The following is a 16,795-nucleotide window of genomic DNA, read 5'->3' on the forward strand; positions in this document are numbered from 1 at the left end:
AGTTTGCATCTTTATTATATTTTACTCAATTTTTAACAAAAAATTGCTGTAAACAATTACTGAAAATCTGACTTCCTATTAACAAAGTAAATTAATGCTGATAATAACACTGTTTTTTTTTAAAGTTCAAAAATATCACTGAAAGCTTTCTGTGACGTGTTTTTACAAAACAAGAATAAAGATTTAAATTTTACATACATGTATCAGGTTTAATGCACTTACGAATTAACAATAGCAGTCAATGTCAAGTTTTTAATGACAAACACTAATATTCAAAATATATCATTTAACTTGCAATCTTAAAAAGACTCTATTCAATGTCAAAGAGTTTTACATAAACACAAGCTTTTTCACAAAATCAGTGATTTTCTGTCTGTTTGGATGCAGTAAAAGCTGAAGACATCTGCTCATGTTTGCATTTTATTTTGTCACTGGATCATAATTCTAACAATGAAATCATGCATGTGAAAATAAGCTAAGAATTGATCAAATGTTTGCAATCTGGCTCAGATTCAGCCAGGAATCATGTGTTTGTGGTGTTTTCCTGCTGATTAAGGGATTCACCACACAAACAAATTCACCACACAAATGATTCTCAAAAACAAAAGGCTACAGAATGCATCATATTTTGTGAGAAAGTGTGATGTACTTCAGCAAAAAGACACTATTTTTGGAATCGGCACATCAAAATTGGTAAGAAACGAGATTTAGATTTCATTCATTCTGTCTTTCTTTGCTCTTCCACTCTCTCTCTCTCTCTGTTTCTCTGTCAGTCTCGGTTCACCTCACATGGGTTCAGATCAGGTCATGAATGAGCAAACTGATCCACATGATCCTCTGACCAGGGTTTCACAAACTGGCATTCATAAGGGAACTGCAGGGGATTCATGAGTGGATGAAAAGCTAATAAATAGATCATAAAAATGACAAATTAGAACAAATTAGATATTTTTTTTTTTTTTTTAGATTTTCTTGCTTTCATAATTTTAATTAAATGTTTTGGTAATTTTGTTGTGAGTGTGTGTCTGTGTTTTATTATTATTATTATTATGCTCACATGCAGTGACAGTAACACAACAATCAAGCTCATTCCTATATTTCCAGGCTGTTCATAATGTTCATGATCTGAGCATTAAAAGCTGTTCTGATTCTGATATTCATGCACAAATCTGGCATAAATTGCAGTTTCACTTTCTGAAGGTTAGAGAGTCAGTGCTGTTTGTTTGTTTTCCAGGGGTGTCGGATGCATCTTTGTGGAAATGATCCAGGGAGTGGCGGCATTCCCGGGCATGAAGGACATTCAGGATCAGCTGGAGAGGATATTTCTGGTAAGGGCCTCCCTTTGTCTCCGCTGTGGTTTGCTCTCCGTTTAATGCCTCGGGCGCTGGATAAGGAAAAATTGTCCATGAATACAAAGATATGGAGTGATAGATGGATGTACACAACTCTGTGAGGTCATGCATATTACATCTCATGAATCCTGTAATCATTTCTGCTGTCATTTCCCATAATGTCCGCTCTGATAATTGAAGCAGAGAGTAATGGATTCATATTCACCCTCCGAGTCAGGTAAATAATTCATATAGACAATTACTGAGATGAATAGAGCGGACGGCCCGGGGTTCACGGGTGAGACGGACGCCCGCGGGCCGTGAGGGTCAGCGGCCAAACGTATTTACAGAGGGAATGACAGAAGCAGGGAAAACTGGCTTTATCGATTGAGCCGCAGAGAATTTCAGCAGCCGCCTGGTTGTGTGAGTGAAAACAAAGAACATCGGAGTCTCTTTGTTTGCGTTTACAGGACACTGCTGGTTTACCTGTTTGAGGTCTAGTTAACCTGAAAATGGGAATTATGTTGTTATTTATTCACCCTTGTGTCATTCCAAAACTGTTACTTTTTGAATGGAACACAAAAGAGAATGTTTGGGAATCAGTGGTGCTTTGATGTCAGTTACATTTTTGAATTTGCTGCGGGTTCCATTTTTGAATTTAAATGTAGCAGTGCAGATGTTTTTAAATGTTTGAATGTTGAATCTAGTTACATAATAACAAAATGCTGTGTAAACTGTTTAAACTGCACATTGTTGCACATTGTTCTTTTTAATGTGTATTTCACAGTTCATGATGAAGACAATTACGCCACATGACAATTTGTATATTTTACTTGGCAGTTCTAAAGAATTAAAATACTGGTTAAGTAGATAATTAGATTTTTTTTAAGAATGAAAATAGGAAAATATTAATAATGATTTTTCATTTAGTTTCATTGAGATACTATTATAGTTTTAATATATTTTGTGTTTCATATTTCCATTTTAATTTTGTAATTTATATTTTTTATTTTCAGTTTTAGCTTTATTTATTTTAATTCATCAAGTTAAACTAAATTAAAATGAGAAATGTTGCCTTAGCAACTTTTTTTTTAAAATATTTTATTTTATTTGTTTTATTTTATTTCAAGTAGCATTTTTGATGGTGTAAATTTCAGTTACAGTTTTAGTTTCAGAACTTTCAAGCAAAATTGAATTAAAATACTAGTTGAATAGATTTATTTTTAAAAGAAATGAAAAAAAAAATGGTGGTAATAATAAAGTCCAATCCTACTTTAATATATTTTATTCAGTTATTATATACGTCACATTAGGGAAATTAAAAAATTAAAATCATTGGGTAGATGGATAGATAGATAGATAGATAAAAACATTATTTTTTCCATTTTCATTCTTAAAAATTAAGTCTAATCTATTCAAACAGTATTTTAATTCTTCAAAACTTGCAAGTAAAATTGAACTGAGATGCTTCTAAAATAGGCAATTTTATTTTGATGATAGTAATAAAAAACAGCTGTACATGCAGATTATATTAACTTTCTCACAAATACATCACATTAAGGAAGTGAAATTCATTTGATTAAATGCATTTAATCATCAGGAAGATCATTTCTGGAGAGAATTGCTTTATTATTGCGTTGTTTATTTGGTCAACATTGTGCAAAAAAAATCATTGAATTAAAACAGGGATTCAGAGTATATATGCAGTGTCTAAATGCTTTCATTTGTTGCTTCAGCGTGACAGTGGGTTGGTTATTTTGCATTGTGATTGTGAAAAATTTATGAATTGGTTTTGAATGACCTTTTTGCATGTTAAACAACTCATTTGAGAGTACCTCTGTGAATCTGAACCCAAACTGGTGCAGAAGTTGAGTTCCGCGTCCTTGAATGAAGGACGTCTTTGTTCAGAAATGCTGATTGTTTGATTTGGCCCCGTCCCGATCCCCCCCTTCTGTCTAATTAGGCTTTGGCTGGTGCTTGTTGTTTGTGTTTCCTCTTTGTCAGGTGGGCTCTTGATGAATCTGGGGGAGCGCAGTGCGTCTGGCAGCTCGTAACTGTTCTCTGACACTGACATTTTCATTCCTGCCTTGTTTTCCCATTCCTCCTTCCTGAGCGACCTGCGTCTGTCCGTCTGGCCAGCGTCGTATCTGAGACTTCTTTCAGAGATTATCCTTTATTACTGCTTTCCAAAGGCCAGACTGCTTTATGCTGCGAGTAAAAGAGGCCAGCGCTTCTGACCTTCTCATTGACATTCTGCTTCCTGAGAGAGAGATGCTGCTGTTTAGAGTCGCACTCCGGTGTTTGTGTGTTTCATTTCACCTCTATTTGGCTGTTTTCAGCTGGAGATAAACTCATTACGTCAAGGTTAATATCCACTTTACGCTTGTGATGCATTTCGAATCCCATCATGCACAGCTGCCACACATTGAAAGAGGCCAAATCTGAAAGAAATCTGTTTGTTTTGCTCATTACTGTGGTTGGAATCACTCAGGAGACTTTTGATTCTGTTGATGCGGGTTTAAGGATGAAGAACTAGAATATGTTTTTGTCAGATGTTTCATATATGAGCTTTGTCTCAGATATTTTGTCTCTGAAATGAATGTTTGGAGATTGAACCTCTAGAGGAAACAAATGTGAGATGACTTGAGTCTTTTCTTATGTAAAACATTTGTGTTGTTCTTTGTGGTAAATATCATAGGACATTTTTAGTTATATTGATATGAGTTTAAAGGAATAGTTCAACCAAAAATGAACATTTGCTGAAAATACCCTCAGGCCATCCAAGATTAGAATAAGTTTGTTTGTTCATCAGATTTATAGAAATGTCATTCTACCACTTGCTTACCAATGGATGTGAATGGGTGCCATCAGAAACAGCTGAATAATCCACTAAACATCACAATAATCCACAAGTCCACCTTGAGAAGACAAAAGCTGAAACAAATCCATCAATACGTTTTTAACTAAAGTACAGAATTCCGTAATCCGTAATAACATTTCCTCCAGTGAAAAAGTGGTCTGGTCTGAATCAGGAGAGAAATCTGCACAGATCAATCACCATTTGCAAGCCAAAACAGCTCTAAACAAATATGTGGCTGGATTTTGATGTAAGAGACAACAGGAGATGGACTTTTTTTTTCTAAGTTTGTATCTTATTCGTGGTGGTTTTATATTGGATTTTTCGTACATTTTTCGTGTGTGTGAGAGCGGGCTGAAGGTAGTTGTTCTGTAAGTGTGTGTGATGTATTAAAAAAGGCAGGCTGGACCGGCGTGTTTAACTAGCTGTCAGACAGCGGGATTACCTGTGTTCCTCTGCACTGTATGAATATAGACAGGTCTATCTGCAGCAAACACACTCCACCATCATGTGTGAACGTCTCACACACGAGCTGATGTTATAGTGAGTGGTTTGACATTAGAATTGAACTGTCTGTTCTCATTACATGTGCATGGAACACGCACACATGTATATATGTGCATATACTGTATATATGTGCATGATACAACTATTCAAAAATCTGGAATTTGAGGGTGCAAAAAAAATCTAAATATTAAGAAATTTGCGTTTAAAGTTGTCCAAATGAAGTTTTTAGCAATGCATATTACTAATCAAAAATTTTGATATATTTACGTTAGGAAATTTACAAAATATTTTCATGCAACATGATCTTTACTTAATATCCTAATGATTTTGGGCATAAAAGACACACGGACACACACACACACACACACACACACACACACATGGAGTCATGCACATGATATGCATATAGAAATATATTTATTGTGGCCACAAATTAAGAATTTATACATTTTTTCCCTTGTTTTAGTGGCATCTATTAAGAATTAATTCTCACAACATATTCATTTTTTTTTCTTTTTTAATCATGGCCACATTAATTCAGATTTACAATTAATTTATTTTTATTTAATTAAAACAAGATTACAAATTAGTACAACATGAATTCATGGTCATGATTTAATTAAAACAAGGGAACAAAATAAGTTGTGAAAATGTATACAATATATAAAATATATTGGACTTTGTATATGATAAATACACATTTTGCAATGTCTGATTTTAAAATACTTTGTTTCTCCACACTTTTGTAAAAAGTTGTAAACTAAACAAAGATTACTTGTATGTTTTATAAGAAAATACTACTTTTAGTCTTTCATTTCATGTTTAATTCAGTGTTACTTGCCATTTCTTTGTAATTGTGACCCTGGACCAAAAAAACAGTCTTAAGTAGCACGGGTATATTTGTAGCAATAGCCAAAAACACACTGTATGTGTCAAAATTATGCCAAAAATCATTAGGAAATTAAATAAAGATCATGTTCAATGAAGATATTTTGTAAATTTCCTACCATAAACATATAAAAACTTAATTTTTGATTAGTAATATGCATTGCAAAGAACTTAATTTGGACAACTTTAAAGGCGATTTTCTTAATATTTTGATTCACCCTCAGATTTTCAAATGTTTTAAATAGTTGTATCTCAGCCAAATGTCGTCCTGTCCAAACTGTACATCAATGGAAAGCTTATTTGTTCAGCTCATTTATAAATGTCAATTTAAAAAATATGACCCTTCTGACTGGTTTTGTGGTCCAGAGTCAAATTCTTTCATCAACTTGCATCCATGTTAAAAAAAAACAAACAAAAAAATCAGTTTTTGAATCATTTTGAATAATTGCTCATTGAATCCTCTTATCATCTAATGTATTAATGATGACAGACACAGAGGAGAACCTTTATTTTTGAACTAATAAGTTAATATAATCAGTCATTTGAAGTTCATTTCAATTAATTAGCCTCTCCATTTCCAATGATTTGACATTTAAGATAATTTGCAGAACGTTTGAGAACATAATAGACTGGCATTATTGCACTGGCATGATAATTATCTAGTAAATATAGCTAAGGACACATTCTTTCCTTCATATGATTTGTCATATGTATTTCACATGTCCACTTCCTGACCAACAGCCACAAGAGTAAAAAAAAAAGTGTTTTATTTTCCTCATTTCAGCTTATTTTGTTCTCATGGATCTCAACGGGTGTCCCTGCCAGATCGTTCTTCATGACCCAACAGGACATCTGAAGCATTTTAGGATTGGTGCATGTGTCTTTCAGCCCTACGGAGTTGAGCTGAGTTGAGTCGACCCGGCTTGACCTCACATAACTTTGCTTCCAGACACTCCTGAGATTTGATCTGTGAAAGTGAAGCCGCTCCGCTCTGGCGGGGGGGAATTAATTACTGCATGTGGGTGGTCGTTGTTTTAGCCGGTCGAGGGCATGCGGTGACCTTCTGCCCAGCGGGACCGCTAGTGAAAGGACAACTTCACTGCCGCTGACATTTCATGAGTGATTGACAGCGAGTCCTGCCACTCGTTTACCAGCCGCTTTCATCCAAAGAAACTCACAGTAAACCGGATACAGGTTCAGTGTGCCTAGAGTTAACATGGTGACTGGTTTGTCAGGTTTAGACCTGTAAAATCCTGAAAAGATAATCAGAGTTTTGTTTCAGACACTTGTTTTCTGAGTTGGGAGGTTATGCATATAGTTATTGTTATCTGCATTGGCTGTTGAAATGCACCGAAGGATACAGTGGATGTGAAACACACGTCAGCATTTGTAAGATGTGGGTTTGCTCAGGTTTGTACTGGTTTTGCAGGGGTTTTGCTGTCAGGCGTGTTCTCCTGATGGTGCTGTCAGCGTGTGCTGCGTTTCGTCTTCTCTCAGCTCCCCACTGATCTGCAAAACACTCGTTTGCCACTCGCTCCCGCAGCCCTGATCTCTCTCCACCCGCTCTGCTCACACTTCAAAGCATCCCGTCCCTCTCCTCCACCCTCCATCCATAATAAATGCGCCGTCACTCTTGGCAGGGGCAGATCGGGCTCTGTACAGTAACCCCCTCCTCTGCTCTGGGCGGCTGAACCACATCTGCACCTCCTTCTGTTTCTGAGAGCATCATGACAAGGAGTCCACTACCCATCTCACAAAACGCCAGAGACCTGCTGGTGTGGTTATGGTTATTCATAAAAATATATAAATTTAATATGTGTGTACACACACACACACGCCCGCGCACACACACACACACACACACACACACGTTGTGTTTCCATGTTTTATGGGGACATTCCATAGGCGTAATGGTTTTTATACTGTACAAATTGTATATTCTAGCGCCCTACACTTATCCTACACCTAGCCCTCATAGGAGACTGCACACTTTTACTTTCTGAAAAAAACAAAAAAAAAAAAAGAAAAAAAAAAAAACTCATTCTGCGTGATTTGTAAGCCTGTTTCCTCATGGGGACCTAAAACTTGTGCCCACAAGGTCAAAATTTACTGGTATTACTATCCTTGTGGAGACATTTGGTCCCCATAATGTGAAAAAAAAAAAAAAAAAAAAAAAAAAAAAAAAACAAGGTACACATACACGCACACTTTTATTATACACACTACCAGTTTTTTAATGTTTTTTTAAAGAAGTCTCTTCTGCTCACCAAGTCAAAGTACAGCGAAAACAGTAAAATTTTAAAATATTTTTACTATTTAAAAAACAACAACAACAACAACAACAACAACAATAATAATAATAATAATAATAATAATAATAATAATAATAATAATAGTAATAATATAATAAAACAAATCAGGTTATTAGAATGATTTCTGAAGGATCACTCTGAATGATGCAGAAAATTCAGCTTTGATCACAGGAATAAATTACATTTTTAAATATATTCAAATAGAAACCAGTTATTTTAAATAGTAAAAATATTTGATAATATCACTGCTTTTGCTGTATTTTTGATTAAATTAATACTGGCTTGATGAGCAGGAGAGACTTTAAAAAGTAGTGTGTGTGTGTGGCTATATGATATATTTACATTTTTATTTATATAAATATATAAATTAAATATACATATGCGCACACACATTTAATTATATGTTTGTATTTTTCCCAGTATCTCTAAAATTGAACCATATAGGGGCTTAAAAATGAAGATACCAAAAGAAAAGTTTGTTAAGACCCAAAATCTAAAAGGTCATTAAGACATCTTTAACACTTCTTGAGTTACAGGCATTCAAACTTTGAAAAAATAACTTGAAAAGTGCTTTTTCCCTATTTTTAAACTGTCATATAATGCAGCAGATTTTTCTAATAGATCTTCCAGTCTCTGTGTGATTCTGCCATCTTTCTAAAGTCATTTTTTCCTGTAATTTGGCTCCAAATCGCAGGAGAAAATTTTCATTTTGATACTCCTCTACAAAGTAGCGCATTGCTTACTAAATATACATCCATGACACTTAATATTGTGGCTTTCGTCTCTTTGTTTTTCTTTAGAAACATTTAACAAAATCAAACATTTGAGCTGGGAAAGTTTCTGAAATGTGGGTGATTTGACATGGAATGACCCAATTATGCTGCCATTCAAGCATCAGCTTATAATTTATGGCAGACGTCAGAACCTCAGCTTGTCTTTTGCATCTCATTTGCATAAAATTCAGCATTAATGACCTTGGTGTTTATCTATCCTCTTCTCTAAACTGACACACACTCATTCACACCTGCGCAGCCGTGTCCAGGTATCTCTGACAGCCCATCAGTCGCTTGTCTCACACCTCATTGGTCCATCAGCTCATGCAAAACAGCTTGTGAGGAATGAACCAGATTTCCCACTGATCTGAACATTTCGTGTGTCAGAAGAGCTGCTTATATGCAGCATCCTGACATCAGGAATAGATTTTTAAATCTGTCGTGCAGGACGCAGTAATCTTCCTCTAGAATCTACTGTTTATTAACATTCTGCCCTAAACTCATGACATTCATTGAGACACAGAGTGTGTTTACATGCACAACTTCAAATCAGCTCATTATAAACTCATTATCAGCTCATATAAACACGACAACCCAAGAAAACTGTAGTGATATGAGATCTAAAATGCTTGCATTTTTCTCTGGTTGTGATGTCAAAACGTTCAATAAACAAGACAAAACTTATTTTCTTTGTCAAAAAATTGGGTGGTAGGTAAAGATCAGCATGTACTAATTATTTTGGTAACACTTGAAGCCTTTAGCTATATTGGATTTTAAAGCTATTCATAATACTTTGTAATGCATTATATCTCTTCATAAATAATTGTAACAAAATTTAAAATGCATTATGATAGTATATATGATTTACATCTGTGTTATGCATTATACTTTTTAAAAGGTGTGAGAGTGAATAGATTATTAGTATAACTGTGCTTACAATTATTTATGAGATTATACAAGGCATAATTAATGTATTAAGTTACCGTTGTTTTCCGCTTAAACAGTTTGACATTTTCTAAATTAAAAATGTTATTAAGCACAGTAAGATGGTGCATGTAAACACACTGAATGTGATTTATGTATCGTCCAATCAGGATGCTCAAACAAACACATTGTAGATTTATATAGTGCTGCTAGTTTTAGTTAACTGTAGAGATTTTTGTTTGCAAAACTCATTTTTCCAAGCACAAACTAGTAGTTTTAGCCTGCAGGAAAATGCAGCATTGCATTTTTTTCCTTTTTTTTTTTTATGCTGTTCAGGGATCATGATAAATGTGATCCTGGACCACAAAACCAGACTAAGTCAATTTTTTGAAATTGAGATTTATACATCTCATATATATATATATATATATATATATATATTTGGCCGAGATACAACTATTTGAAAATCTGGAACCTGAGGATGCAAAATAAAAAAATCAAAATGTTACCTTTGAAGTTGTCCAAATGAAGTTCTTCGCAATGCATTTTACTAATCAAAAATTAAGTTTTGATGTATTCATGGTAGAAAATTTACAAAGTATCTTATACCTTATACCTGTGCTACTGACTGGTTTTGTGATCCAGGGTCAGAAATGACGTGACTTCTGTCAGATCATGTCAAACCCTCCCTTTGACCTTTAAGATTGTTTCATGCCGCAGATAATTAGTTCTAATGTCTAAAGTGCACAGATGAATCATTTACAGTAAAACCAGGAGCATCGTAAGAAAGCAAATAGAGTGAGTTTTGTATAAACCACTTAGTCTGGTTGCTAGCGTCTTCTGAGCAGTTCTATGTCATTGCTTTGTTCCCAAAGGTGTTTTCCGTTAAGGTTCCCCAAACCGATCTGATCCGGACTGAACCGGTTTGCTTCCTGTGGTCATGTGAAGGTGACCTGCTCTCAGATTCATGCTCTGGATGTTTGATGTCCAGGGTTCGATCTTTCCCCCCAATGTGTGTTCAATATAGAAGACAAATTTCACTCCAGATTGCTTTTGCTCCTGAGTGGAGGTTGTTTTAAAGGGTCTTGCTCTCTGAGAGTGTGATAGACAGACAGACAGGGAGAGGGAGAGACGTTTTCGGTTATTCCAGCGCTGAAGCCGCTCGTTCCGGAGCTCCTGTGGGATTTCAGAGCTCGACTCGGTTTCTCAGAGAGATTTCTCATCACAGAGCTACATGACTGTGAAAGTGGACTGATGGCAGGGACGCAGGGCATTTCTCATGTCTTTGTTTCTGAAGGAGGTCAGAGAAAGCTCTGATATAGAGCAGAACGACAGATGTAGATGAACATTATAGAAACTCAATTATTATTCAGGTATTTGCTCACCGTCATATAAATAAAAAAAAGATTATAACTATTGTAACTATTAAAATATATATAACAAATTATAAAAATTTGTATTAGTCAGCGATGTAAATTTATATACATTTTATATAATTTATGTACTTCTGTATTTTATTATATATCACTTTAAATGGTTAAAATTTATAGTGTATTTTTTTTTGTTTTTTAATATATAATAAAACTATTTTTATTTTTATTTCAATATTTTCCCAAATTCTGTTTTTTTTTCCCCCTTGTATTTTTTTTCTATACTCAATTTTAATGGTTGCATTACATTTTAGCAATCAAAAAGCATGTCTAATTGAAATCATGGCACTTATGCAATTAAATAAGTAATTAAAAACTTAACAAAAAACTTTACCTACTTTTTTGTTTGTGTGTTATCATAGGTATTCATAGTACACACATGATGGATGCTGCTGGTAGACATTTAATATGTTTTAATACTATTAAGTTGTTATGCATCCTGTACAGATTGAATTATTACACATTAAGATTCTAAAACAGCACAAACATAATTAATTTACTCCTACAATAATTAACTTGTGGCAATAAAAGTATAATAATCAGCATAAAAGTATTGCAATATTTATTTTTTTTATTTCACATAAAAATTTGGACAAAGCCAGATTTCTGCTTTATCAAACTGAACATAATGCAGCACTGCCCCCTGCTGGAGAAACTGTCATGTCATTTTAACATTGCGGTCATCACTACTAGTGCTGGTAGTAACACTAAAACTGAGTCTGTGTGTCATTCTGCAACGTTTGAATGACCTTTGTTACTGTACTATGTTATGTCACTCATCAGGACTCACACACACACTGATCTTACTGTCTGTATGAGGATTTATTACACACATTTATTCTGACATGTTATTTCACTGACAGAAGTTCAGCTGCAGTATTAATGTCATGAAGAGAAAAGAAGAGACGCTACAACATCTCACTGTTACTGATTCATCATCAGCTCAAAGCATTATGGGTAGAATCTCTCATCAGTCTATTCTGATTCATCAACACAGTTTTACAAATGATCCAAGATAATAAACCCCAAACCCAGCATAGAGCGGCTGAGTGAATGTGGTCTGGACTGTGTGGATGAGGCTCATTGTGTCAGAGACGCTGTAGAAGGACAGAGTTCCTGCACTGTGATCCACAAACACTCCTATTCTACTGCTGATGGACTTCACAGGGAGATCAGTCTTTATGTTATTGTGTCTGAATGAGTAACTGGAGGGAGAGCAGATCAGACTCCAGGACTGATCATTACATCCAAAAAAAAAAACTTTTTACCTGATTCTTTCCTGCTGATGCTCTTATATGACACTGATATACACACACATCCACTCCACTGCAGCTCCCAGTAACAGCGTCCACACACACTCTCTCTACACAACACCTGAGAATATACATCAAATCTGTCTGGATGATCAGGATACGACTGGACTGTTTTAGTGTAAGTAATCACTCTGTTGTTCTCAGACAGACGGAGGCGTTTATTCACTGTGTTCAGATCCGGAGTGAGCTGATGGGAATCTGATGGAGATAAAACACATCAGAATCAGGAATTATGAATCTGTTTGATGTTTTCATGTAGCTGAACTCTTCATGTTCAGTGTATCATCAGTGTGTCAGTACAGATGAGCAGATATCCTGTGCAAATCATCATTTACATCATCAATTATAAAACTCTTCTTTCACCTTCTACAGGAAGAACATGAACACACTCAGTGAGTTTTTCTGCTTGTTTTCTTACTGACTTACAATGTAGAAAGTCGTTCCTGGTCCTGGGAACAATGTTGTTGAATGTGACTGTGGAAATCAACAGACATGAACAGTGTGATTCTCATGATCCTGCATCCATTCCTAACACATTTCTAATATGATGTTCTCCATGATATGAGATGATGATGGACTCGTTTCTGAGAGCAGATGAATCTTCAGGACTTTACCTCTGTCTGAGATCTTCTTGAGCTGCTCTGTGCAGAAATCCTCCAGTTTGTTTCTCAGCTGATGGACAGATTCTTTCAGACCATCAAAAGATATAAGAAAAGTGGAGTGATCATCTTTTCCATCTGTAGATGATTCAGGAGGTGCTGAGAGAGACTGGAAACTCTACAGAAAACAGAAATCAAAACTCATCAGCTCCACACTTCACCCAATAACCTGCACCAACATCAGATTTGACTTGACTGATCTTTAATCACTCCTCAATCCAGCACTTTCACAGCAGCAGCTTCATTATTCTCATATTCATTAAATCTCATTACAGCTACAGATTCTAGTATTTGCCCCTTTAATGCTGTATGTGATTTACAGGTGATCCCAGTCATTAATTCACAACCTGCATCCGCATCTATTGTCTTTTGAACCTTTCTTTTATATGTAATATATATTAGGGATGCACTGATGTATTGGCCACCAATATTTATCAGACAATTTTCTTTTATTTTAAAGCCATCAGTATATTGGAAATAGCATAAAAAGGGCCAGTACCGATGGTTTATTAATTAAGTGCATGGAGACAATGAGTTGCCAAAACAAAATAAAATCTGTACAAAATACAGTTAGTCAGACAGCATAGTACAGCCTATGCAGATGTATTGCTGATGCATCTAATGAGTGAAATGTCTGCGCTCAGCTGTAAATTCATCATAGGTAAGTAACAGTGGCAATGCCCTGGTGTTAGTTTATCCTAGGATATGTCACAGACTGCCAAGCATTAGGCCTACATTTAAATTAAAATGAATGGCAGGTAATATGCAGCTTTTTGTGTTGAAACCGGGATAATGTAGAACACGGATTCACACAAGGTCACGTCATGCACCTGCAGCGCTTCTGTGAACGGAGAAAACTGAATAAAACTATATAGGCTACATAAGGAGTATATATATGCCTATACACAAAATATATTTCAATTAAATAATTACCAGATTAACAAAATGAAAGAAAAATTTGTGCTGAGTTTCAGATCATTGTAACGCACTCCAAAGTTAAAGGAAAGGAAACCGAAAAGGCAGAAAGCTCTTTTCTTTATTTTGCAAAAGCTTTACAGTTCTGAATGATGTTTCTGTATGACCAACCAGTGTTGATATGACCATTAATTATGGAGTAACAGTTGCAGTGATTGTGTCGCGCCTCACCCGCACACACAACAAATTTTTGCTAAATTGACATCGCAGTCTGTTGATTATCAAAATAAAATGCAGTTAAAGAAATTTAAGAAGTTACACTGCTCAATTTTAATAGACTGTAAAACAGACTGTGCCATTCAGTGTGACCACCTGATATGTGAAGGATGATGTTTCACGTTGATAATGCGAGTGAAGAACAAAGCCTATAGTTTACATAATAAATAATATTTTAGCATCCAGATGCGTCATGAATATGGAAACATTTGGATTAGTGCAGAATGAGAGGGGTAGGCTTTAGTTTTACATTCATATTTAGTCTAAATACACTTTAAAGGATTTGTTGTGGAGAGAAGGGAACTAAAATAGCCTTATTGTGTTTGGTTTGTGATGTTTGTAAATAGTTAGCTTTATTTACCAGTATTTTATCTTACATTATGTCTTAATGTAATAATAAAATAGTGTTATGAACTGGAAGGAAAAAAGAGGTAAAAAGCTGAAATTTTGAACTGTTGGTGGCACTAGTGGTGTTTGACAGCTAAATATATCTTCCAGAAGAAAGAGCTTGTCTTTCAAAAGAAGATGATCAGATAAGAGTCTGACTGATTATTACTTATTACTTAATAAAAAACTGATGAAATGTTTCTCTGTGAGTCTCCTGTCACAGCAGGATGTGTCTCAAGTCCACTATGATGGTGTTCTTCTAGATCTGTGTTACCTGCAGGAACTGGATGTGATCCTGTGTGTGTGAAAGCTGCTCCAGCTCAGCGTCTCTCCTCCTCAGATCATTGATCTCCTGCTCCAGTCGCTCCAGTCGTCCTTCATCTCGACTCACCGCTCGCTTTTCCTGATCTCTGATTGGCTCAATCAGCTCAGAGCGGCTTCTCTCAATGGAGCGGATGAGCTCAGTAAAGATCCTCTCACTGTCCTCCACTGCTGTCTGTGCAGAGCGCTGTTAGGACACACAGTGATTCAGGCTTCAGTGGGACTGAAAGAGACAAGAGAGTCTGAACTGAGACTGAGACAAACTTCTCTGCTTCTCCAGACTCACCTTATGAGACTCCACAGCCTCTCTCAGCTGCTGAAGATCTTTCTTTCTCTTGTTGATTCTGTGGTGGAACCGTCTCCACATCTTCTTCAGCTGCTTCTGCAGGACAAACAGATGATAGTGAATTCCCAGAAACTTCTGGCACTAAATCATGTAAACAGATAAATCCAGTAATAGTTGATCTGATATCGAACTCCAGAAATGATGATCAGTTACAATCATCATAAATGAATAAACATGAAGCATAAAGCCTGTTTCATGCTGCAAGTGTATTATAAAAGTAAAATTGATATAGAGCTTCATGCTGACAGTGTTTTTGTGTTCTGTGTAATTAAGCTGTGGCTCAACGCAGAAATCATTAGTTTTAACTTGATCTCTAATTTTAAATACCTGTTTCTCTGTCCTCTGTTCTGCAGCTGATACAGTGTCGTGGTTTTTATGTTCATCCATTGTACACAGCACACATATACATTTCTGGTCAGTGCGACAGAAAACCTCAAGGATCTTCTCATGTTTCTGGCAGATCATCTCCTGCAGTCGTCCAGTGGCTTCAGTCACTTTGTGTCTCTTTCCTTTAAACAAACTCTCATGTTGTTCAAGGTGATTCTGACAGTAAGAGTTCAGACACACCAGACAGGACTTGACAGCTTTGTATTTTGTTCCAGTACAGACGTCACACTGCACATCTCCAGCTCCAGCGTAACAGTCAGCAGGAAGTTTGGTCTTCTTCAGTTTCTCCACTACTTCAGCCAAGATGGTGTTTCTAGCTAAAGCAGGTCTTGGACTGAAGGTCTGTCTGCACTGAGGGCAGCTGTAGACTCTCATCTGATCCTCCTGATCCCAGCAGTCTGTAATACAGATCTTACAGTAACTGTGTCCACACTGGATGGTCACTGGATCCTCCAGTATATCCAGACACACTGCACACAAGAACTCATCCTGAAAAACTCTGGCTCCTGCCATTTTTACTGCGTGAATACAGAAACACAAACACACAACAGCTCAACTACACTTAACTTTCTTTTACCCTGAACTCATGTGATTCCTGTTTCTTGGTGCTGTATTTGAGTGACGTGTGTAAAACAGGTGTGTCTTCAAGTCCATAAAGCAGGTTCCTTATTGCTGCTCCTGTGGAGTTTGGGTTCAACAGATTTTGCTGTTATGAAAGTAAATGCAAAGACTTCACACACTTTCTTCACACACACATGCACACAATCAGTTTTCAGTTTTATGTGTGGAGTCCATGCAGATGTTGATTTCTGACTTCATCTGTGTTCTTAGGGTCTCTATCCGCTTTGAAACCTGTGAACTCTGGTGTCAAGTCCTCTTTCATTTCTGAAAGTGCTTTCCCTATCATGTGTTAAAGGGGTCATCGGATGCAAAGTTCACTTTTACATGTTGTTTGAACATTAATGTGTGTTGGCAGTGTATGTATACATCTGCCCTAAAATTATAAAAATCCATGCGGTGGTTTTTAATGAATCTGTAAAAATAATATCCCCTTTTTAATAATCCCCATCACACCGACAGAGGCTGCTCCAACAATAGTTGATTGACATGAGCGTCTTACCTCAGACCCTCCTTAAATCAGCTGTAGCAGTCTCACCTTCATTGTTTCT

The 16,795-nt window shown here is 36.0% G+C and overlaps 1 protein-coding gene and 1 pseudogene across 3 annotated transcripts in view; one reads left to right on the plus strand and one right to left on the minus strand.

Annotated features, from left to right (window-relative positions):
• Positions 1–16,795, plus strand: part of cdk14 (cyclin-dependent kinase 14) — a 230,623-nt gene that overhangs the window by 91,666 nt on the left and 122,162 nt on the right. For all 3 annotated transcript variants that reach the window (XM_051132266.1, XM_051132268.1, XM_051132269.1), the window contains one exon: positions 1,235–1,328. In XM_051132266.1, the coding sequence (XP_050988223.1) occupies positions 1,235–1,328 (94 nt within the window). The remainder of the gene's footprint in view (positions 1–1,234; positions 1,329–16,795) is intronic.
• Positions 11,599–16,139, minus strand: LOC127179023 (tripartite motif-containing protein 16-like; annotated as a pseudogene).

The sequence above is a fragment of the Labeo rohita genome, chromosome 16, assembly GCF_022985175.1.
Source record: "Labeo rohita strain BAU-BD-2019 chromosome 16, IGBB_LRoh.1.0, whole genome shotgun sequence".
NCBI classification, from domain to species: Eukaryota; Metazoa; Chordata; class Actinopteri; order Cypriniformes; family Cyprinidae; genus Labeo; species Labeo rohita.